The 25927-nt window shown below is 40.1% G+C and overlaps 1 protein-coding gene across 1 annotated transcript in view; it reads right to left on the reverse strand.

Annotated features, from left to right (window-relative positions):
- Positions 1–25927, reverse strand: part of EXOC4 (exocyst complex component 4) — a 635543-nt gene that overhangs the window by 186116 nt on the left and 423500 nt on the right. The window contains exon 11 of the mRNA XM_019750984.3: positions 9813–10032. Within this exon, the coding sequence (XP_019606543.1) occupies positions 9813–10032 (220 nt within the window). The remainder of the gene's footprint in view (positions 1–9812; positions 10033–25927) is intronic.

Genomic DNA, 25927 nt, shown 5'->3' on the forward strand with positions numbered 1-25927 from the left:
AAGAGTGTTAGTGTAGCCGGCCCCTGCCGGCAGATCTGTCATAAGGTATTACCTTCTCTCCTGCTCATCCACCAAGGAGCGGACCCAGGCAAGATCAAAGCAGACAGCAGCCAATCAACATCGCAAAATACTTACCCCAAGTCAGCTCTGTTTCATACATGAGTCTAGGAGATAACTAAAGTGGTCATCAGTGGGCCTACCTTTACTTAGATAGAAAATAAATTCAGTTTAAAGCCCAGGGCTTAGCCCTATATTGGTGTCATCCTGAAACAGCCTGGTGCTCAGACAAGTTTCCTAGTACCGAGCAAAGCTGGTAAACAAGTGTCACCAACTGTAATGACTTCCTCATTCAGCACTCCCTCGTGACTCCCCTATCCATGGGGATAAAGCCTTCCAGCTTACACTTTTTACACTGACCTCATAACCCAGATATAATAAATGAATTCTGGAGAAGTTGCATCTAAATTAAAATCTGTTTCAAACACATCCTGAGAGACGACGGGCTGTGGGAGAAAACATTTGGAAATAGAACTGACTTCAAAAAACATAAACTTTCAGATCATTAATGGTTCTCATGCAAGGTGTAAGTCTGGCTGCAGATGATTTTCTGCAAACAAAAGAAAAAAAAAATGTCTTCATTTCCAGCCCCTCCAGGCTTTCTCCGAAAGCCTAGCGGACTAGACTGTTTAGAAGTTACTTAAAAAAATAATAATAATAAAAAATAATAAAAAAAGTATATATAATTTGCTTTGCAGAAAGCTACTTACAGAAGTCTAGTTAACTGGAAAGTTCTCTAAGAAAACCAGATAATTAGACAAGATCCTATTTCTTTTTCATCCAGAAATAAGACTATAAAGATATGTGTCAAAATTCAAGTTGATCATATTATGTGCCTATCCTGCCTGTATATAAAAATCTTCTCTCACTGGCTCCCTTCACAGCCTTTTTCACCAACAAGAGGACAAGTTCCCTCATAGTATTACAGTATCAATAAAGGCACGAGCTGGTCGATTCCCTGTTCCATGACATTATTTAAAGGAAACATTTAAATGGGTATTTTTAGAAATTAGATGCTCTTTTAACAAAGCTAACTAACTTTCCCACTTCATTTCTCTTCATGTTCAGATTTTCTAAGAAAGATATTAAAAACCTGTGAATAACATCATGGTAAAGAGCGTAGAAAATGATTAGGAATTCAATTCTGGGATGGCGGAAGAAGAATCAAAATTACCAAATTTGTTTATGTTATGAAACAGATACGGCAAAGTATGGACTGTAGATTCTGGATGGTGAGGTGGGTGTTCACGCCATTTTTTTCCAGCCCTTTTGGATGTTTAAAACAGTTTCATAATAAATGCTGAAAAAAAAATATTGCCAGGTATTTACAGTGGTTATCTAACCATGTATGAAAAAACAACAAACAAACAAACAAACAAAAACAAACAAACAAACAAAACTACTGGTAAAAACGAGTGAAGCTTTTCATTTAACAGGAAACACTGTTCCTTTCTGTAGGTGTTTTCTTAGCACCACCCCCTTTAATGAGAATGGGTTTCCTGAAAGGCACGGATCGTTGGGCGTGTGGACCAACAACAGTTAACAGTTCTGCAACATCTCAGTATGTGGAGCCGTTCATAAAGCCCTCCTGAGTACATGACCCCACTGCGCTTTTCACCTTAGTCCGTGAGGCAGCCGAACCAGCATCAGTCTCATTTTACGGACAAAGACAGTGAAGCTGAGGGACGATGAGGGGCTTGGGCTTTCTCGAAGGTCGCTGAGCTGACAAGGAGACCAGGTTCCCATTTTATACCCCTTTCCTACCACGCCGTGATGAAATTTACCTGAGCTCCTTTCCTGAATGGCTGTGAAGAATCAACAAAAACTCCACACACATTAAAATGTATTAAACCAGTGATGGAATTGATAATACAAAAAATAACACAATCTGATAAGACAATTGGAAGACAAGAGATGAATGTTACAAAGTCCCTAAAGTCGCTATCAGTCATGAAAAATTGAACGGGCTCAGCCGTCTCAGAAGTGAACAGGAGAGTGCTGACACCCTCAGCGATGACAGAGACAATCAAAGACAAGAATGAAGGCACCTTCCATTTCATCTTCCGGGATAAAGCCTGATGTGGTCACTAGTGGTTAGTTATCTGAGGTGCCTACGTATCAGGAAGAGGCCAGACAGTAATAGTGCTAATGAATAAAATAAAACAATAAGAGTAAGATTGAAAGAAAATCAAAAGTACAGACTGTGGTAAGTTAGTATTTCTTTCGGTCTACATAGACGCAGAAGAATCAGATTAGACTACCCAAGGTATCTTGGTTCTCAGACTTCTTGCAGCACAGTGAGACCACCAGCACTGCTTCTCGGAGGTTACAGAGGGGGGATAAGTCGATTTTCAATTTAATGGCTTTCACGATGATTTCCAGCAGACCTTAAAGGGGACTAATCTAGTTACGTTAATAAAAGCTGAATCTATTCTGTACTACAGGCTGGTGCAGCAGCAACTGGCCGTGATGCAAATACCACTCAAATGCAACCTTCTTCACATTAACAGAACTTGATGTGATGAAAACAATATGCTATCGCTGCTGGCCTCCCTTCCTTGGGAAACCAACGAGAGGTCACTGGCAGTACCCTGGCTTAGCGGGAGAGATAACACGTTTGGGCATCAGTGTAACGATCTCTAGCAAATCACCACACTGTAAGTAGTGGTGTCTACCGACCTTCCATACGGCGTCCCTACAGCTCCAGCAATCCCTCAGCCTAGCAAAAACTCACTTGGAACCTTGTTGACACCCAGAATTTAGACCACCCTGGACCGACTGCCAGAACAGCAATACACTGCATCCCGCCAGGGGGTCTTCAAGGAAAACAAAGCAAACTGAACACACTGCATTCTATATAACTAGCTTCTAATTATGAGTTGTGGTAGGTTGAAGTACAGCCCCTAAATTTTACACAGAACCTCAGAATAGGACCTTATCTGGAAATAGGGTCTTTGCAGATGTAATTAAGGCAAGGATTGTGATGAGATCATCCTGGATTAGGGTGAGCTCTAAATCCCATGGAAGTGTCCCTAGAAGAGCCAGAAAAGGACAAATGCGGACCCATGGGAGAGGGCCCTGTTAAGAAGGAGGCAGAGACCAGAGTTATGCTGTCAGAAGCCAAGTGCCAAGACCACCAAAAGGTGGAAGGAGCGAGGGAGGGTCATCTAGAGCCTGTGGAGAGAATGTGGCCCCTGGACTCTAAACTAGGAGAATAAATCTCTGCTGTTTTAAGCCATCAAGTTTGTGGTAATTGATTATGGCAGCCCCAGGAAACAAACACATGAGTTTTCATGGTCATAAACACTAGGAAAAAGTCAAAGGAGGTGAAACAATATCATCTCTTGTTGTCACACCAGGGTAGCGGGAGGCAGGAAATAGAAATTACCGGGTGGGTGCTAAAGTACAAAGAACAGGAGTTGATAAACAGCAAGTTAGTGAGGAGAGGAGTTGCAAGCTGAAATCTAGACAGAGATGGTAGACGAACACAGTCAGTGTCAGAAACCTGTACAGGTGAAGAGTTAAGGAGCAGGCAGGTAACACGTATCAGAGGGATCGATGCTGAAACCGACACATATGTGACACAGGGAAGAAAGGAGATCCACTTCACAATCATTATTTCATCTAATCATTAGAAAGGATTCCTGTGTTCCTGTGATACATATTTTATTATTTTTGTTTTAAGGAGGAGGAAATAGGTTCAGAGAAGTTAGCCATTTGGTCCTGGACACAAAGTTTTCAATTGAAACGGTGGGATTTAAATCCGTTGGTATCTGCTTCTAAGGCTCAGGCACCAAACTTGGTTCAAAGCATCAAGAGAGCCCCCTGTTATAAACCTGACTGAATTAAGGAGTGTCTGGACTAATTTTTATGTACTTCCTCTCAGGGCAACGATTGGTTCTATGGTGTAGAAAGATCCAGGCCAGTGGCAATAACTCGGGCTGCCTGCTGGGATCACTGGGCATCTTATAAAACGTTGAGGCCCAGTACCCACTCTTGACCAACTGAGCTGAATCTCTGGGATGGGTTCTAAGCAGTGGTGTTTGCAGGAAGCTCCTGGCTGACCCTAATGGGTGTCGTTGAGAACCACTGCTCTCACCCTGCAGGTACCAGTGGGAAGTGCAACCAGCTCCGGAAGAGAAGAGAGTGCAGTGTTTTCGGGCTGACTCTGGAAACACTTAACTCCTCAGAGGTATTCTCACAAATCCTGGGACAGTGAGGACAATGAAAATCTGCTTTCAATGTTTTGAGGTCGCCTAAAATGTTTACTTGCACAGCTTATGTGTTTCCCTCCAATGATGCGGGAATTGCAGTCTAAGCCTTAGGAAAGCCGCCTCTGTCTCACACGGCCCTACGTGGGCAGAAAATGTAGGCTCGTCCTGTGTTTGCAAAGAACTTTGCAAAATTCAGCAATGTGCTAGGCTGGGACGCAGCTTCTGCTGCCACTGCAAATACTGTTTTTACAGTTTCTGGGCCTGTGTGAAACAAAGCTGAATAGGTTTTTCTTTTTCTTTATGTGACTATGGTTCACCACGACACTAAGAAACCACAGCATGAGACCCCATTTCCTAACCTCCAGCTGGCCAGGGTGGTGCTGCGTAAGGCAATGCTTTTAGAATGCTAGCCTGTGTCAAAATCACCTGGAGGGCTGGTGAGAACAGAGATTTCTGGGCTCCCCCTCAAAGTGGAATAAGGTTCAGGCACTAACCTCTCTCACAGGTTCGGGAGCTGCTGATGCCGGCGGCCCATGGGCCACACTTTGTCTTCGGCTGGGACAAGCAGTGCTTCCCAAACTCTAACGTGCATACAACCCACCTGGAGATGCTGTACAGAGGTCTGATGTCGTCCTCCACAGACCACTCTCTAAGGAGCAAGGGGACAGCATATTCCATCAGGGGGTAGGAAGAACAACTTTACTTGTACCTTTGTTCACACAGTTAGGTGCCCATTCAGCAGTTTGATGTAAAAGAAAAATCTTAAGCATTAGCCCTCGTCCTTTCATTGGATGGAGAGACTAAAGCAGAAATAAATGAGTCCCCCAAATCAATCATAAGTAGGGAACTGAGTGGATGTTTCCTTGCGTCCAAGGAATAAACAATCTGTAGACTCCTGCACACATATAAGGCCTGAGAGGGTATCCACTTCCAGTGACTGTTTCTATACCCCATATCTAATGCCAGAAGATTTGACTCAGGAAATGTGATTCAGATCTCTTAAGAGGTTTGATTTTGAATCAGCACGCATTGCTTTGCAACATGTGGAAGCCATTTTGCAAAAAATAAAAAAAGTGGAACCTCAGATGGTAAGACCATGAGGTCTATTCAATCTTGCTTTCATGCTGATAAGCGTTACAGGCATAACAACTGTGGCATTTTAATTGCAGCTTTGTCAAGAATTTTATACCCAAGACTATGAAGCTTATACCACGAGGGGAGAACATGCACACACATCCTTGTCCTAAGGAAGCCATCATTAATCCAATCATTTTCATTCATTCCTCCATTCGTCCATTTATTAAACATTGTGTTCCTCTTCTATGTAGCAGGCACTGTTCTAGGAGCTGGGGATTTAGGAAAGAGCCACTTGCAACAGATAACCGAACTATTCCATCTGCTGGAAAGTACTTTGACGCTGAGGCAAGAGATGGTTGGTTTTATGCTTTTACTTCTCCGGGAGGCGATATAAGAAATAAGGGATCTAGAGCAGAGTGTCCCTAACTATGGTGAGAGACCAGGGTCCCCCCTTACCCCGCCTCATCTGTTGTAGATTGATACTTCCATAAAATACAATGGAAATTATGTACTAGAAAAATTAAAAACCACAAAGATATACAAATCCCTTTTTTTAAAATTCAATTCAACAATGTCGCCTAGCTATAAAAAATGGGAGGCATCTAAATGCTGACTTTCAAATTCTGTACATCTGGAGCAGATGGTAACAAATACCTTGCAGACATGCTAACTCCTCAGGCTATGCTTTGAGTTGAACTCATTCAGAGCATGGCCTCCAGGGGCAGATGCCTGGGTCTGATTCACAGTTCTGATGCTTGCTAGCTACGTGACCACGGGCAAGTTATTTCATTTCATTGTTTCTCAGTGTCCTCCCCATAATAAGAATACCACCCCACAAAGCTGTTGCCAATACATGTAAACTACAAGTCAAACATAAAATGCTCTACTCTGTGTCTGGCTCACAGTGATGCTGTTAAATGTGAGCTGCTATCGTTACCACTATCTACTGTTAGGAATGCTATCCTTACTGTTATTGCTACTTCCGTTACTAGTAGTACTATGCTGCGGTATCATTTTGGGCTACTTGACAGTTGTTTCACCTATAAATGGCGCTTGTAATCACTTCCTTTCTATTTATCTCTTTCCCTTCCATGAGTTCTGTGCCGAGAAAGTGAAATGACCGATGCGAAAGCACACCATCGCCCATGGAATTAGCCCCTTAGAACCGACTGTCTATACCGCCCAGAGGCCGTTGCAGAGGCCAGGACAAGGTGTCCCGGGTTCTCTGCATCTGCACATCAGAAACAAATGACAGCGGCACTGAGACAGGTGTCCTTCTGTTCTCCCTGGAGAATCCAGTTGGGCTGATGCTACATGACACTGGGTGCTGCCTCACGGGACAGGCATGATCCTTTCTTCTACTCTGTGACCACACAGCAGCCTGGCAGAGGGAATGACTTTTAAAGGACATTTTTATACTTCATGTAACTGAATACCTAACCCACCTGCATCTTTCACACGAACAGTTGTTTTGGAAACTCAGCTAAAATTTGTGATGATTATTTCTTACTTTTTCTTCTGAGTGGTCACCTACCATTAGCCAGGGATAAAACTATCAAGGTGACACAGAAACACATTTAAGACACACTGAAGCTTGAGCATGGGACATTATATTAGAAAATTATTTATAATTCTTACAAAGCAAGAGAAATGTTCAAGATGGAAACGGAAACTAACCATCATTTCATTTGCTTTTTAGATCTCATAACTCTGAGAATAGTAAACAAGTTTATTGATATGGTCTAATTCACTTGCATTCTCATAAAATGAAAATTTTATGAAGAAAGAGAGGGCAACATGATAACCAAATAAGAAAGCAAGTGTTTTGGCTCTGAAAACAAATTTGGAGATTGATAACTTGAATGGTCTTAGTTTCAAGATTTACTTCCTTACATAGAATTATCATGTCTTGACTAGGTCAAAGAGAGAACAGGTAAAGTTGGAGTTCTTATCTAGCTTCAGAATGGAGTAACTGATTTAAATAACAAGAAAAAAAACCCCACAAAAAACTAAAAAACAAAACAAAAAACCAACCAAACAAACAAAAGAACAAGAGGAACAGTAACCTGTACAAATAGCTGGTGACGAAGCTGGGAGTGATGTGATAGGCACATTGGTAGACTGCCCAGAGAAGACCACCAGCCGACAGTGTGTGGCCCTGCCATGGCCCAGACTGCAGTCAACTGGTTATGAGTTTTAACGTGTCTTTGCGACTCAAGCTGACAATCATCATGTTTAACAAGCCAGCAGCTTTAGTTCACAGACTCACTCTGTAGAACACTGTTGTCTGTTTTCTTTTAAATTCAGTACACTAAGCATATTAAAGTACAGCATATAACACGACACCTCAGGGACATAAATACAGAAAGGTTTTCTGATGGAGAGGAAGTTAATGAGATGGTCAGGCAAAAGAAAAAGGTAAACAAGTTTCGTCATTCTCTATTTCTCATTTTCCCACTCTGTCTGCAGTATCTGTGCCTCTCAAAACATATTCACCTTGTCCATCCATCCATCTACCCATGCATGCATGCGTCCACTCAATAAACTATTTATTGAGCACCTTCCTGCTGCCTGGTATTGTACCACGCTTTTGGAACTCACATTCTAGTGGGAAAACACAGAAAATAAACAAGGTGGAGAATAAATTAACTAATAACTACAGTTGTTGTGTCAAGAAGGAAAAAAAATCAAAGTGTTAAAATAGTGACTAACTGGGGAGATCTATTTGGGATCTTGATAAAAGAGAATTCCATTTAGATGATTCAAATGAAGGAACATTCCTGAAGCGATGATCCACAGAGGTATGGTTGGCACTGAAAGAAGCAACAAAGGATGCTGAGGCACCAGAAACTCGTAATAGAGGACAGCTGTAATCAGGTGCAAAGAGAAGAAACGGTGGTGTCCAAGTTCAGTGAGAGCTGGAGCTATGGAGGACGTGTTGTCACCGGGCATCACTGTTATGCGGAGATGCACCATGGCCAGAACCATGATCCAAAGTGGAAAGGAAGGAGATAAAATCAACCCGCCCTCTTTCTCCTCTGACCCTCCAATCTGCTGTTAGTGCTTCCTATTGGTAGAACCTGATCATGAGTTACCTGGCAGGTGAGCTCTGGTGACACCGTCCAGGGTTGGGCTTCAGTGTTGAGAATGGATTGGGGGTGGGGAGGAAATGGAGAATAACCAGGGAGGAGAGCCTACTTAGGCAGGATTGTCAGGAAAAGTTCCCCTGTGGAGGTGATGTTTGAACTGAGACTCAGAGAGGCGTAGGTCAGAGCCATGCAAAGAGCCAGTGGAAGAGCAATCAAGCAGAGGGACGAGTGAGCACATGCCTTTGTCATTGTCCCTTGTCTGCCTCCCATGCTCACTCAGTACAGATCCCTCACCAGGAATCTAACAGACTCAGCCAATCCCAATGAATCCATTCCTTGGTGTGACGCTATAACACAAGTCCTGGACAAGTGAATGCCTCTCTTCTATTTTCTCAATATCACAGAAGAATTTGCTAAAGAATGTCCCAGCTAGGACACGTTCCTATGAAGGGTCCAGCATTTCCATTAATTTCAATGTACAAAGAAGGAAAATTCAAGAAAAACATATATAAGGGCAGAGAAGGGCAGGCAACTGAAGGCAACTATAGCTCCCTGCCATTTATCCAACTTTTCTTTGGAGGGCTCAAGCCTTCTACATTTGGAGATATCTCCATATCATGCAATTTATGTAAAAAATGAAGAAACCTTTTGTCTCTTAAATGAAGAAACACTATAAAGATTCAATTACAATGTAGTAATAGTTAATGAACATCCATACATTTAAACTCATAACTCGTTTCTTTTACATTTACCTTGGAGTCACTGGATAGAATGGATAGACAATAAATACCCCGAGCATATCCACCCACGTATCTTCTGAGATGTGTTGCTCAGAAACCATTTCTTTATATAGTCCAAGTAAACTATTCAATGTTAACAAGATCATACTTTCATTAAATGATCTGATTTTTAAAAGTGAGTTTGCTGGTAGGTTCAAGTTCACTGTCACGTAGCCAAGTTCTTAACTGTAAGTCTGCCCTGCAATGAGTACAGAGGGTTTCCTGTTGGTAGCTGGGGTTCGGCAGAGTACCTCCCTCCCTGTAAGTCCTTCATCCTCCAGGATACATTCACCAATGGACAAAGAATGTCTTTCAAGGACAAATGCCAGGCATACCATGAGGCATTGCCGGCTCGTTAATGAGAATCACTACCTCCCACATCCCAAGCGAATCACTTTGTTCTTAGAGATCTTAAGGAATTTCCATTATCTCTACATTAGTCCTACATTTCCCTAGTGCCTGTTTATTTCTTCATGTTTTGTCCCTGAAGATATGGAAACAGATGGTAATTCGTCTTTATTTTACACCTGTGACTCTTGCCAAGGCAATGAAAACTGTTGGTAAAAACAGTAAGTTCAAAGTATATTGGTACCTACCTGCAGGAGGGGGCGCTGCACGCCCAGCACCCTCATGGTGTCTGCGTTAGCCAGGATCTTCAAGGGGTCAGATGTCTTGGTGACGCCTTCAATCTCCTTGTTGATCTCAGCCAGGACTTGGTTGAGAAAGATGTTTTTGATGTACATAGTGAGAAACTCTCGAAGAGAACACTGTTTGGCTGGGCCAAGTCCCAGGGCATGCTCGATCTCCTGAATAAATCTGGAAGACAGAGTAAAATGGTTGTTAAATGTATCAGAGAAACAGTTACAGAAATATGACAAAGCACACATGGGTATCACTAGGCTTTGGCTACTTCCATGGAGAAATGTGAGGAAATTCCCAGAATTCTTAACAAGAATTCTATAGTTCCACTCTATAATATTCATCTATCTATATGCACTGTTGATCTATGTAGCCTATTCATCTATCTATATCTCTATGTACAGAGATAGAGATATTTAAATACAAGCTGTTTCACTAATTGAATAGAAATAGGATGAAATAGAAAACATGAATTCTAAACTAGGGGGGAAAAGGGGAAAATGTTTTTATTAAATTGAAGAAGGAAATAAGAATAAAAGAAGCAGCGCATGATAAACAGAAAACAAATTATGTTGCAAATTTAAAATTACATGCCCAAATACTACATAATTCTCATTGCGATCTTTATATATGTACATAGAAATACGAGAGAGAGAAAGACAGAGAGAGAGAGAGAGAGAGAGAGAAAGAGAGAGAGAGAGAGAGAGAGAGAGAATATAAAGAAAATACTTTTAATTCATGATGATAGGTGAGGAGGGAGGTTACGGAAGGGAACAGGATGGGAGGTGGGAGCAGAGGAGAACTTCACCTTGATTTGTAATGATCTATTTCCTTTTCAAAACACTTAAAGCATATGTGGTGGAAAGTTAATCACTGTCAAAGCTGAGACGACTATGCAGATGTTGGTTATATTACTCTTTGTACTTTTCTACACTGGCAGTTGCTGCTTTGCATGGCTCTGACTGGCACAAATTTAAGTTACTACAGTTTTGTTAATAACACCGATCCTCCAAAACCAAGGTTTAAATTCCAGTTGCCACAGGCATTAACTGTGAGTAGTGGCATGAAGTACAAACTTTGAGGCTAGCTCTTCAGATCAGAAATCTCTACGAGAATCAATCGCTGTTCGTCATGATCGGTGATCATGTCACTCCTTTCCAAGTGTGTGGGTGACTGGTCACTGTACACCTGTTATTTAGTTCATGTACAGACAGCAGAGCATGTAGTTGTGTTGTCCCTTGGTCAGTGATAAACCCATGTGATATTTTACAAAGGATAATTAAAAAGAGGGAATTGGCCAAAATAAGATAAAAGTACAGAAAACAAACAAACAAATAACAATGTGTGTGAAATTTGAATTGAATGTCAGTGAATTTATAGAAATCTCGCTGGCCATGGGAATGTGGACACAGACCCCATTTGAGAGGCGAGCGCAGCCAGAGTGAAGGTGAACTTGTTGCCCTAAATAAGTGAGGGAAGTGGTTGTGACAAAAGGGATGAAGGTGGTCCAGAGGAAGTGATACTGACAGCGAAAAGTTTCACATTATAGAACTCTTGGAAATGTTTCATGACAATGAAAAGCAAAGAATAAAATGCTGACAGTTGATCCAAACTTATTACAGAAGGTCTGACATTTCACCAAGGCACAGAGAAGATGCTCATTGTGGATTGTCAACAGCAAAAAGAAGGTGGCAAGCATTGTTCAAACTACTCTTGATAAGATTTTAACAATGAAATAAAACACTATTTCTCAATGCTTCTAATGCCACCGTGGACTCAATACATTATTCGTTTTCTTATTTTTCCATGTCTGTACACATTTATAACAGAGAGTTTTCAATGTTTCAACAAAAATTCTTAAAGTCATGAAACAGTTGTGGTTTTCCCCATTGATGACGACTGCTGTGCTGGTAATTTTTACAGCTCCACAACGCTGTGCAAAGCAAGGGCTTTATTATACTTAAAATTTTTCTCAATAAAAATCTAGAAGGGAAATGAAATCAAATGAAATAAAGCACAAAAAATGACTGATTGAGAAGATATTACAGATGACAGGGAAATAACTGAATGAATTAGTAGAAAAATGATCAAAGGATACAAAACGTTTACAGTGAAAGAAATACAATGGTCTTCAAACATAAGAAAATAGTCTTAACTTCACTGATAATGAGAAAAAAAAGTAAACTGTACGGAAATGCCATTTTTTACATCAATGCATTGGTCAAATTCCAATTGTTTGAAAACACACTCTATTGGCACAAGTGTGGGGAAGGGGGCATTCTCCTCTGTTGTTGATGGTTGTGAAACATTCAAAATCACAAATGCATTTCCCTTTGACCCAGAAATCCTACTTCCTGGAAATTTTTCTGACAGTCATTTTTGAACATGATTACATAGATCAGTGCAGCATTATTTTAATGGCAAAAGACTGGAAACAACTGAAAACAAAAACAAAACACATCGGTTAGGGATTAAATAAATCATGGTGCAGCAACTCCCAGCCCCTGCCCCCAGCAAACATGGAAGCTTTCGATGCACTAACGTGGAAAGATCTCTAGGATATATTGTTAAGTGAGAAAAAAAGCAAGGTGCAAACCGATTTGTGTATAGCAGTATTTACTACACTGACGTTTGTGTAAGAATTACATATCTTCATTTGTTTATTTTATTATAAAGGCATCCTGGAAAGACTCACAAAACATTAATAAAAGTGAGTACCTGTAGGAAGCAGGGATGGAGGTGAGGTCTGGAAGAGGAGTGAGAATGCGACTTTTCAGTTATAACTTTTTCGAATCATTTGATTTTTAAAAACCATGAATGTCGCAGCAACTCAAAATTAAATGATAAAATATAAAAATTACTTACACATATCAAAGACCATACTTCATAAACTGCTTTCTAACTAGAGCACATTTAAAGTTTGGTATATAAATGTCCCTTAAGTTTCGCTGTTTAGACTAATAAAGAGTTTCCTTTACTTAATTAATAAATAAATCATGGTTAATCTTGCATATCACCAGTTAAACACTCCATTAACCTCTGGGGGGGGGGTGTGTGTGTGTGTGTGTGTGTGTGTGTGTGTGTGTGTGTGTGTAGGGAAAGAGGGAGTACATATAGAATTATTATAATGAAAAAGTAACCCAACCAATGCAGGAAAAAAAGTGGAACTCGAGAAGCCATGAGAAACAGCGTGGAGGCTTCATAACAGATGTTATCAATATGGAGAGGGAAATAAAAGCATGACCCAAAACAAAACATAGTAAATCTTTACGAGAGTGAGTGGAAGGAGGCAGGGAAAAACAAAGAAATACAAGTAGAGAGTTAACCGTGGCCACAATTTGAAGATCCCCAAATCCCACATCCTGCCATGCTGACCCCTTCTGATCTCCTCGAGAACCCAGGGAAGTCCCTCACCCAGGTGCATCTCGGTCTCCTTGCTGGCCTCTGAAAGAACACCACTGTTATGAATCTGCTAATGAGTAAAGACAGCAGAGATCTTCCATCATTTTTTAATATTATGGGGATCAATCATCAGAATCCCTATTTATTCTTTTCACTGAGACTTAGAAAGAGAGTCTTCTGAGCACAAGGACTTCTTACATTTCCAAAAATCTTTAACACTTATTAGAATAAAATTTTTAGTAGTTAATCTGCTCCTCAACAGTGACAGAAGGCTCTGAATTATCCCCACTTTTTTTTTTCCTAGTCTCGCATCTGCCTTTGGTGTCTCTAGAAAAGGAACCCGCCCTGAGCAGCAGTGATGGAGAAGTTCCCATCACACGCAGCTGAATGATTTCTCCAAACACAAGTCATTTATCCCCTAAAGCACACAGGGCAGTTTAAAATGACACACCCAGGTTGATGCTGTCATCTCTAACTCGAGGGGGCCCATTTACCCTGTTTCCAAATCTGCTTTCAGAGCTGTGAGGGCCCTCACTGTGCAGAAAGCACGAGACACTTGAGAGAGAATGAAAGAGGAAAATTAGGGCCATCTCAGCCGCCCCCTTTTTAACTCCAGTCAAAAATGGGAAGCAATTACATTCAGTGGACACAAGTTGCTTTTTCTTGGGCAGGAAGGAGACAGGATAAACACCTTCCTAGGCATCCAGGAGCAAACCAGACCCCTCGTCATGGCAAGAGGAATCACTTCCGGGAGGCTGAGTGGCCGAGGGCAGCGCTGAGAGGAGGGTTTCCTGAGTGAGAACCTTGAATGTACAGTCTTGGGCAGGTTGTGTAGCCTCTCGTAACCTCACGTTTGCATTCTGTAAAATGCACATGATGACACATAGGATTGTTCTGATAAGTAAATGAGGAAAGAAAAATGAAGCCCTCAGTCCAGAGGTTGACCCATAGTGACTGCTAAGTCAATGGTCGCTGCAGCTATTTGTATAATTGACCAAAAAGCCCCACATGGCCAGCGGCCAAGGGTGAATTGTTCAGTGCTATACCCTCAGTATCTAATATTATTCTGTGGCTAGCACATAGTAGGCTCTCAGGAAATATCTGGTGAGGAAAGTGTTGAATAAAATAATTAACGGATCCTTTACCTTCAACCCATAGTTACTGAATCTAGGGCATGTCCTCTCTGACAAAACAAAACAAAACAAAATGCTTTTTTTCCCAAGAATTCAGATTAGAGGTCCAAATAAAAAATAAAATAAAAAACTTAAAGAACGAAAGAAAACGTACCCCCTATCGTCACCACGGCTGCCTCTTACCGAAAGAGCATTACCCAGTCCTGGCTCGCCTTCCCACATTGCTTTTTTACTTTGCACATATGGTTGTTCACACTACTTTATATTCTGCTCCTTCGCAGAGTATTATAGACTCATTCCATCATGCTATAATGAACACATTACTAAACCAAATATCAATTAGGCAGTATTAATTCTGCCTCCTGGTTTTATTATAGGTAATCCTACAGTGAACATATCTTCATTTTGTTTCTGTTGAAGTATTTCCACAGTTATTGGGAATAGCTCCTCGTCATTTTCCAGGGGTGTGTCTGTTTTGCTTCCCCCCAAATTCCCACAGTACACTATTAAGTGATCTGGTGAATGGGAGACAGGAGAGGTTCAAGGCTTAGAGGGGAATCATCAAAAAGCCCGGGTTTTCCAAAATGCTCCCCATCAGTCTCTGGAAGAAAGCTAGCACTGAATTTTTCACACTCATAAGAATCTCATTAGGAAGGAAAACACTCGACTTCAAAGTTAAGACGAACACAGATGGGACCCTGTCAGAAGGGTATTATCTCATGAAGTTCTTTCACACCCCGGATTTCTGATCCTTGTAAACGATGAGAATGCAGACAGAGCCCAGGTCCATCTGTGTGTATAGGAAGAGAATGAGAACCAAAGGAAAAGATCTACATAACACTATAGGCGGAGGATCTAATTACAGGCTTTTGAGGAATCTTACTCACCCCGCCTCCTAAACCTAAGGCTGTGAAGAAGGCTACACCAAAAAAGAAGTGAGTAGGCAAGAGATTTTTTATTGCGTTTGAATGTCTAAAGCTTGGGTCTTATTTCTGAAATTCCAATATTGTTATTTGTAAATATTTAACCAAAGGTTTTCTTTTCAGAATGTCATCGACTAGGGGGCCTCCTAAAATACGGACATATTTTTAAACTTACGCTACATTTTAAACTTTTTCTTATATCAAGTATGTGTCCTGTGGAATGCAAACGTGGGTGTATACTACCTATATTTCACTTAGCATTTTCAAAATTTTTATCTTGATTTGATTTCTATCCAGAGAAATTGTGAACTAATTACAATTTCACTCAGGCTTTCCAAGCCCTGGCTTAACCCAGCCTCCTCATTGCAAATTCCATTTCACTGTAAAGCTCCACTTCTTCCATCTTATCTCAGCCAAGAATTATGGCTGCTACCAGCTGGAAATATCCTTGAACACAGAGGGCCTTTAGTGTATTTTAGAAGTTGCAATGATATGTATTCATTTGAATAAAAATGGTTGCTCATAGTAAATACGTATTCCTTACATTCATACCTTCATGCTTTTTTTCAGTTCTATGGCCAGTATTATCAGTAATGGAACAAACTGGTACCATGTGCCTCCTGATATGATAGAGGAAAACACAGCATCACTTCTCTGACACTCTTGCCAAAAAGGCAGAACTTAAACCCAACCACGGGGAAACATCATCTTCCCAAATACAAAACCAAAGGTGCAAATTTCTGAAAATTCAAATGCAGAACTCTGGCTTTTGGAGCACAAAGAATGCATTCATGCTTCCCTCATGACCGGTTTGGCAGTGTTTATTGCTAATTACATTTTTACTGCATACATTTGTATATAATCAGTAGCATAAAACAAACAATATTTTAGTTCTTTTCACTGTGATATTTCTTGGCTTCGCTGCATATTATTTTGGTAGTTTAGGCTGAATAATGTACACCAAATATTTATCGGAAAGGCTTAGGGGCTTTTCTCCTGATGCCATGTATTAGATTCAGTAGGAATGTGTATTTGTCCCTCTGACATTCTGCGTTCTGCAGGTTTTCTCAGCATCGCATTTCCAGTAATCTTCTAACCTAGTCTTGACTCTGTGCAGAGACGAACCATGCTTGCCCCCACTGAGAAGCTCTGGACCTCATCTACTGCGTAATAGCTTTAAAGGCATACTTAAAAATCTGAATAATCTCCTGTCCCTCCTTTTAGTCCAAGGCTTCTATGTGAAAAGTTGCATGATATTCACAAGCCTGCAGAAGCTCTGTGTAAGTAGTCAAGCCTATTCAAAGGTAAGTCCCCATGGCACCATCCTCATCGTGCAGTACTCTACTGTCACATTTAATACAAGTACACTCAGTAATGTCATACGACATGGATATTTATAAATGTATACATTAAAAACTCAATTGGCAATATACAGTGATACACTATTCGTGAGAGAGACGTGAATGCATTCTTGGTGCTCCAAAAGCCGGAATTCTGAATTTTATGAAATGTGCACCTTCGATTTTGTGTTTTGGTTTTATGGGAAAAGAATGCAAACAGCAGCAGTAACAACAACCCCATAGCATGAATGACATATGCATTACAAAGAGAAAATAAAATGACACTTGCCCTCAACTTCAGTAAATCCAAATCGTCTTTGGACACAGAAAGAGAATGAAATACTGAGTGAGTGCCAAGTGCAGAACTTCCCCGGAATATATGGGCCCATGTAAAAAGGTGCCGAGCAGTGCTAATACCAGAGCTCTGCGTGTAGATGCCACTTCCTGCACCTCACTCTAAGGGACATAGGAAACTTTCCTGAGAGTATACTCAAAGTCCCTACCATGCTTGATTTATATGAAAAAAAAAAATCAATCTAGAATCCATAATGACATCCATTCCCAGACACGAGCCCATCCTTGCACAAAGAACTGTGCCCCGTCAGCTGTACTCAGGTAAAGGGGCCTTTGGAAGCAAACCCAAGTGAAGCCATGCCGAAGTCCAGAGACAACTCTGTGCAGAAAGAAGACGCCCAGCAAGCATGGCTCCTTTAAGACACGTTTCTTCCTTACTCAGTTACTCTCAAAACGACATTTGAGGCACAGAGCAAACTGAAAACAACTTGGGCAAAGAAGGAAAGGCGCCTCGGAGGAATTGATTGGAGATATATTTGACTTGCTTGGATCAGAGACATAGTCAACGGACTCGAAAAACATCACCTAGAAATGATTTACAGGAGACTCATTCAGAAACAGCAGCAACAGGCATATGGAAGACCATAAATCAGTGGAACAGGAAAACCGAAGACAAATCCATAAAGGTGGATGCCCTTTGGAGCACATTTGCCTCTTAATTCCTGGGCACATCCGGAAGAGGACCCCCCAACAGTCTGTAACTAACCTAACCCTACCTCTTGTGCCTTTCGTAGCGGCATATACACATTTTTCTGGGTAAAAATGCGAAAGCAGCTCATCATTGCAGAGCCTGATCATGTCCTCAGTCTAGGAGACAACTTGCTGAGCTAATGAAATAAAAAGGGACTTGGGTGCTCTTATTTGTAATGAGTGAAATTCACGCCTAGGACCAGAGGAGGAAAAAGACGTGGAAGTCATTAAGGAAAGGGAGAAAAGAACATGATCTACAAGATTTGAACTCTGCAGGCTTGTAAACAAATTTAACTGTAAAATATCTCACCATGAGTATATTGCCAAGTGATTTTTGATGACATTTGAGTGTTCCCTCCAGACTGAAAAGCACTTTAGGTAAAAAAAAGTAAGCCTGTTTAAAATGACAGCTGTTTAAATTTTTTTAACCATATAACTTGGAAATTGAAGTAATTCAAGCTCTAACCCTTAATACAAGCAATCTCTTTTTTTTTTTTTTTTAAACCAAAAAGGCATGTAAAGAAATAGATAAGGGTTATTGATATAAAGCTCAGAGACAAAATGATAATCCTGCTTTTCGGAATTTTGTTTTTATCTTTTCCATTTATCTTATTTATAATATTAGGTTGGGGCAAAAGTAATTGCAGTTTAAAAGGTTGAAAATAATTGCAAAATCCACAATTACTTTTGCACCAACCGAATACTGTAAAATAACCTGTCCTTTATATTTCTTTTTAATAAAAGATAAGGCTATTTGAAAAATTTTCAAGAAAAACTGTGACTTATTACAAAATGTCTATTATATCGCCAGAAACTTATGTGTAATGTATTAAATATACTTTATGTTAGGTGTCCCACATCTGTTTGGCCTTTAGATATTTTAATGTAAGACCCAGAGGAACCAGGCAAATCTTCCACCTGTGGCTATGTCAGTAGAAACTGCACTAATAATTGCTTACATTTATTGGGTTCCTACCATGTCCTGATGGAAAAGCTTTGCAAAGATTATTTTATGCAATTCTCCCAATAACCCAGTGATGTCTGTGCTATTACTATCTGCATTTTACATATCATGAAACTGAGTAAGACAGTAACAGTGACATTAACAGCTGACAGTTACATTGTGTTTAAAATACACCAGCACTATTTTAAGGCTGCTTTGCTTCCCTTACTCCCCCCAACACTATGAAGTAAAGTCCTTCTACAGTTTTCATCTGGAAGAAGAAATGAAGGCACACAAAGGTGAAGTACTTCCCCCCAAGGTCACAGAGCTACTAAGTGATGGGGCCAAATTTGAACTTGGGTGGTTTGGCTCCAGAGGCCACGCTGGGCTGAAGCACCACTCCACAATGTTTCTTCTAACGCCGCTGCCTCCCGGAGGTTTGCTCTTTGTGTGAGGACTCTCGAGGGAGGCTGGAAGCAGAGCACAGTCAACAGAGGTCCATGTGGGAAGTCCTAGAGTGTGTGCTGACCTCATGGAACCTTGTGTGGACGGACAGGACCATGATACTGCTAACTACAAAAATGTGAATATAGCAAAAATCACATTATTTCTCTTGGAATACAATAAATCTTATCTCTAGCCCTGACTTCTTTCCCTAAGCTTCTGACCTGCATTTTTAACCACCTGTTAGAAACTTTCAACTGGGTGCCCTCTTGATCATTCAAACTATGTCTAAAATGGGACACATTACGGCTGCCCTCCGTTGTAATTTTAATCCACCCCTTCCATGTCTCTATTTCTGTACCATCCTCATTTCAGTTACCCAGGCTGAACCTGGACCATCTTTTAATTTCTTTCTCTTATTTTCAGCCTTGCCACTTATGCAAGAACTTCCAGACTTAGAGGCATTCTCTTTATATTATCTTTTATGTTCATGCATTTATTCACTGTTCAGTCTTTCATTGAGTTGAGCAGTATTTACGGGATGTCGACCGTATGCCATGTACTGTGCTGGTGCTAAAACATCCACAGTGAAAGCATCGTGGCTCAGGGACGATCATTCCCACAGCACATGATATGAATGGTCCCCCCTCAATTAGCTCCTTGTGGGAGCCTGGGCAGACCTTCCTGGGCATCCGTGTGTAACATCCAGCACCACAACTCAGGCGTTTATTAAATGAGACGGTGTAGATGAATGAACAGAACTTAATGTAAGGTAGTTTCTTTCCCAGGTCTCCCTAAACAATCTCCTGGTTTTTGTCCATCTTTGATCCCTTCTTCAATTTATCTCACGCACAGCTATTATATTAATCTCATTAAGGCATAGAATATATAACTATGTAGTTGCATGAATGCATCCTAGTCTTCTCGCCTCCGGGTCTTTATACATGCTGGTCCATTTGCCTAGAACATTCTCCCCATTGTTTACTGCAGACAGTGTTTGATAACTAGTAGGTATCAAGAAATAAGTCCAACATATCGTTACTCTACTCATTAGGAAACTTTGCTTTCTGTGTACTCGCTACATTAAAAAATAAACAAACAAACAAAACTCTACGCCTTTTCTCATATCTCTGTGGTCTACTTTTAGTCCATGTAGGCATTTTCTAAATCGTGGGATGTAAGCTCGAGTAGAGGCTTGAAAAACTGTCATTTTCACTATAACCCTCCTTCAAGGGCCTATTCGAAGCTCACTCACTCATCGTTTTCCCTGATCTCTTTAAACTACTTTATTAATTTGAACTACTTTACTTCATTACATAGCATTAGTCATTTCTCTCACTCTGTGTTTACTCTCTCCTATTAGAATTAAGCTCCTTCAGAGCAGCAGTTGCGTTTTGTGTATTTGTGAAACATACTTGAAGCACTTAACACTGTATCAAACACAATGGACACAGTTAACAGATACTTGACCAAACGATAATATTGTGTTTCTATCACAAACTATTTAGGCTTGTTTTAAAAGGCTAGTGTTTTGTGAAAGGGTTATAAATGCACAGATTATTTTGAAGCTATGTTTTAGAGAATCAATATGGCAGGGTAAACAAGGTGAATAAATAATAGAGATAGAGAAAGAACAAAGAGAAGGTTGTGCACTGAAATGAGGCATGCAATAAAATGTATTAACATGAGGCATTTTTTAGGCGAAAGATTAGCAAATCGAAACTTGGTCATTTTCCTGGTAATGTGGAATTTAGTGAATCTGGCCTACGCTGAATACTGCAATGACACGTCAGAGACTGGAAGCATTTCATGTGTCAAAAACACAAGTGACAGTCTGCTGGGATAAAATTATAGTATGTGTTTGTTGGAAGAGACTGGCTGGCCACTTGATTCTCGTCTTCACTGTTCCTCAACAGAATGCATTTCATTATATTTAATAAGTGAATGTTTTGAAAAACTCAGTGCTGAATGATCTCTGATGAGCCTATTTGGCAGCTAACCTTGTTCCTGAACTTAGATTATGTTTCTTATCCCACTCTTACGTTTATTATCATATAATTAACTGCCAGCCTGAATGCAAAGTGTTGTAAGAAAAAGTACCTGGAAAATAGTGAGTGATCCCCTAGGCAACAGTTATGATATATGCGAGTCACAGACATTTCCTGTCCCCTAAACTTTTCTACTTGTGTCTCCTTTATTCAGATACTTGATTATTTCAATTAAGCCACGATAATCTTCTTGTATCACCGTTGTTTCTTTTCTCAGCTCCCACAGCCACACATTCCCAGACCAATATGTATAATTATCTTGCAACAATATTCGCAAAGTTATATTCCACAGTGGCTCGAAGTTCTCCTCAAATATACCTCCTACAGAGCTCTTTCCTATTTGGAAGCAATTATCGGATTTCTAGAGTCTCACGTTTGGCCAATTTATTGTCATATTATACTCTCAGGGTTTCAACATGACAAAATGGGTTGGAGTAACAGCAACTTCATATTGAAAGTGAAAGAAGCTAAACATTTTTAAGGCATCTCAGCTGGCATTCCACTATTACTGTCTTTCTTTTCAGAGGCCTCGGAATCATTTCCGTCTTATAGATTCATTAAAAAGGTCCACTTACTATACAGGAATTAAAGACTTTATCACTTCTACCATTCTATGTGATTCACGTTTTCACTTCTTCTGTCAGGCTAAATAAATGTTAAAAAATTCTGCTAAGAGACTCACAGACAGAGAGAACAGTTAAATGATGGTTGCCAGAAGGGAATAAGAGGTACAAACATCCAGTTATAAAATAAATAAGTCATGGGATGTAATGCACAGCATAGTGAAAATAGTCAATAGTATTTTAATAACCTTGTGCACTGAAAAGAAAATTATGCTAACAAATCTGAAGCACAGAAAAGTATAATTACATTTGTATATGGAATAATACAGGGGGAAAGCCTCCTGTCTAGTCGATGACTTGTAGGTGAATATCAATCAACCATATAGGCATTAAAGTGATGGGATATACAACATTTCCGAAGAAAAACTAGACCCTATAAAGGAATTCCAATTACAATATGATCAGTTCCTGCAGAACTGACATTCCTCTGGATTATGTTGATGACAAATACCTAAAACACACAGAAGACAACACAGCTGCCCACCAGTTAGGGTCTGCAATCAGCTTACTCTGCTCAGTGAGGTACACACTTGGGCTGATTCTTACTATGAATTGCAGCTGAATATGCAAGAGACATAAAAACTCTGTAGAAGTAGTTAGAACATGAAAAAAAACCTCAATGTAAGCTCTGGTTTCGTCTAAGAAATATCTCCTGTTTTCTTTCTTTTAAAAAGTTTTGCAATTACAGTTGACATTCAATATTATAATAGTTTCAGGTGTACAGTGTAGTGGTTAGACATCTACATAACTTAGGAAGTGACCCCCATAAGTCTAGTACCCACCTGACACCAGACATAGTTATTACGATATTACTAATTATATTCCCTATGCTGTACTTTACATCCTCATGCCTGTTTTGTAACTGCCAATTTTACTTCTTAATCCCTTTGAAATGCCTCCTGTTTTCAAAGGAGTGGAAAACCAAATGTATGGAATATATGCCTTATCATAGCACAAATACAAAGTACATTTTAATGGAACAAAATATTTCAGGAAACTACTTTGTCTCATGTGAAACTTGTAAAAAATTTCTAGCCCATCATAGTGGCAGCCAGTTCCCTTTGATAGTTTATTTTCAACACGATAGCAGACATAAAATTGTCCGTTTTTATCAGGTCGACAATGAAAAATTATGGCCAGAGGCATGGCAGCCGCAGGCACAAGAGTTACTTTTGCATTTAGCATTTATGTATTCAGATTGCTACTCTGTGCATTCATTTTTTAGTAATACCTTTACATGCTTTTACATCATTTCCCACATGCATATCTTGTTTTGGCAGCTATAGATTAGGTTGGTGCAAAAGTAATTGTGGTTTTCGCATAATTTTTAACCTGTGAAACCGCAATTACTTTTGCACCAACCTAATAATAAACTCCTTTTGGACAGGAGGTATTCGCTGTATTTCCTCTCTTTTTCAACATAGTCATATATACAAGATGCCACCAATAATCTGAAACATGACAGTAAACTTCCCAAACACCTAACTAAATAATCAATTCAACTAACCGTTACTGACCAGGGAGCCCTAGCAGCTAGGAATGCCAAGTCTGGTAAGTCAAGTGGATAAAGGATAATCTCTCCTATGTGTCACTCATGTTCACACTGACAAAGTGAGCCTCACTCTGCTTTGAGGGCTGTTCTCACAGTGATAGTCATATGCATTTTTACCCAGGAAGAAACTGCAGTTCCGCTAAGGTACGTGATTTGCTGAAGGTCACATTGTTGTCAAGTTTTAAGATGGCATCTGGAACCCAGATCTGGCTCCCAATCAGCCACTCTTCTTTCTTCTACACCATGTACTAAACAGAATGGCCAAGCCCACATGCATGGGAATTCAGAAGAAAGTAAAATCAATGATCACAGATTCAATAATTCTAGCAAGTTTTCCAATGAGTTCATTTCCAAAGACGGAAAGGCATGTTTTCCACAGCTACGTTTTAGATTTTTGATAGTTTTAAAAACACTGGCAAAGTCAAACACATACAACTTTGTTGGGAAAATAAGTGGGCAAGATGCATATGTAAAAACGAGTGATATAACAGGAAACTACTGTTGATGTGTTTCTGTCTATAGGACGTGATCCCAAAACATGCTATGGCGTGACACCAATGCCGTCCACAGGTCTGGGGAGCCGTGAGAAACCTGGAATTTCGTAAGATTCAAACACAATGTTAGGCCAAGCACAAAACCTGCATCTTTTGCCTTTTAGTTCAGTGTTCTATTCTTCAATGGCAAAAGTCAAAGAGTAATTAGACTATGTGGGTTTCTCTTTAACCTGATTCGCCATTTCTCCTAAAAGCACGATTACGCTGCTAATGAGATTAAATTTGGTTTAACTGGAGGATGATTTCACAGCAGAGCCCTCTGTGACGCCAGTTCCCATGGGATCCATGCTTCTGGAGATGTACCCACCTAACACTCATTTGGTTTAATGAAAGCTAGACATACCGTGTTTCCCCGAAAATAAGACCTAGTTGGACAATCAGCTCTAATGCATCTTTTGAAGCAAAAATTAATATAAGACCCGGTCTTCTTTTATTATAAGACCGGGTATAGTATAATATAATATAATATAATATAATATAATATAATATAATATAATACCGGGTCTTATGTTAATTTGTGCTCCAAAAGACACATTAGAGCTGACTGTCTGGCTAGGTCTTACAAACACGGTTAGAACTGGGCCTGCACAGTTGCGAAAAACACAAGGGCTTTTGTTTACATGGACAAGGAGCCCCATTTAGTCAATCTGAATCTTCCTAATACCCAATGAAATATTTATTAATGAGCATCAGCACAACAAGCCTGAAAGTGTTATTTGCATTAATTTAAACCATAAATAATTGAAGGCAGGTTTCATTGCATAAGTCACGCTTTTTCCAGAAAAAAATCCTCAATGGCATGCTGAATAGAGAGAGACCGTTAGGGAAGTGAAATGTGTTAGTATTTGAGGGCGGTAGGTGTTTTGCATACCCTTGAACTACATGGATTGTTTCTCAGTAATATATAATTCATTACCCTGTTATATTCATCTCAATAGCGGTACAAGAATGACACACTGATCATTTTTTCTTATTTCTGTTGGTCAGGATTAGAGGGACTGTATCTGTGCTATTCATCAGGTTGGACCAAAAATTAGTTCTCAGCAGATCTGGGTATCCACTTATTCACTCAGTGAGCAACGTCGTGTGTGCTTACTGTATGGCAGGAACCACTAGAAGAATGAAACATGGGACCAAACAGAACTACGCTTCAAGACAGCTCAAGCTAAAGGGGTGCGGAATCCGAGCACAATGCACACCCTGTTAGTGGTCCTGAGATAAATGTAAAGGGTTGCAATCAGCACATAGAGAGATGGTGGTGGAGCAGTGGGGGGTGGGGGGACAAAATAAGATAGAACATATCATAGCGCACCGCATATATTAATGATAAATATTGGTTTGTCTTATTTATGTGCATTTATTTAGTAGTTGTTTATGTCCGGTTGTTTAAACACATACCTGTAAGAGTATACCGAATCCTGGTGTAAACTATAATGTTTACTGTGAAAAATGGTATGAAAGCAACTGATCCAGAGGAAAGAGAACTTGAGAATTACACCCTAGAAAGGCTCACAGGCTAAAGGCATGGACCACATTGCAGTCTGTTTGCATATGTGCCCCCCCACATGATTCTAGGTTCTCTGAGGGTAAGATACTGACTGTTTAGCTTTATCACTGCATACCCTTCAGTGCCTAGCATAGGGCGCTGCCAGAAGTTCAGTGCAAGCTTCCTACATGAAGCAGTAAGTGAAGCTGACTCTGAAAATGGCCATGATGTAAACCCGCCAACTTAGGGCTGTGTTTAGCTGAGCATTATGTAAAGAAAATATATATTCATTTGCTGTTGGCCAATGTTAATGATCATTTTATGCTTGTATCTCTCTACCCATGACAATTAAGAGCTAATTTTATTTGTGCAAGCTCTAATTAATTCATAATTTTGAGTCTCTACCTTTAGAAAGTATTCATAAATTACGAACAGTATTGCAGCTAAGACAAATTTTGCCTCTTATTAGTTGGGTATGCCCTGGTACAGGGGGACGCAAGTAGGCCTATTGATTATTCATAAAGCGCAAATATAACATACTCAACCCAGAAGAGAACATAAGCAGGAAGGGATGCCAGTA

This window comes from Rhinolophus sinicus, chromosome 8, assembly GCF_057876585.1.
Source record: "Rhinolophus sinicus isolate RSI-liver-muscle chromosome 8, RSI-T2T, whole genome shotgun sequence".
Classification (NCBI taxonomy): Eukaryota; Metazoa; Chordata; class Mammalia; order Chiroptera; family Rhinolophidae; genus Rhinolophus; species Rhinolophus sinicus.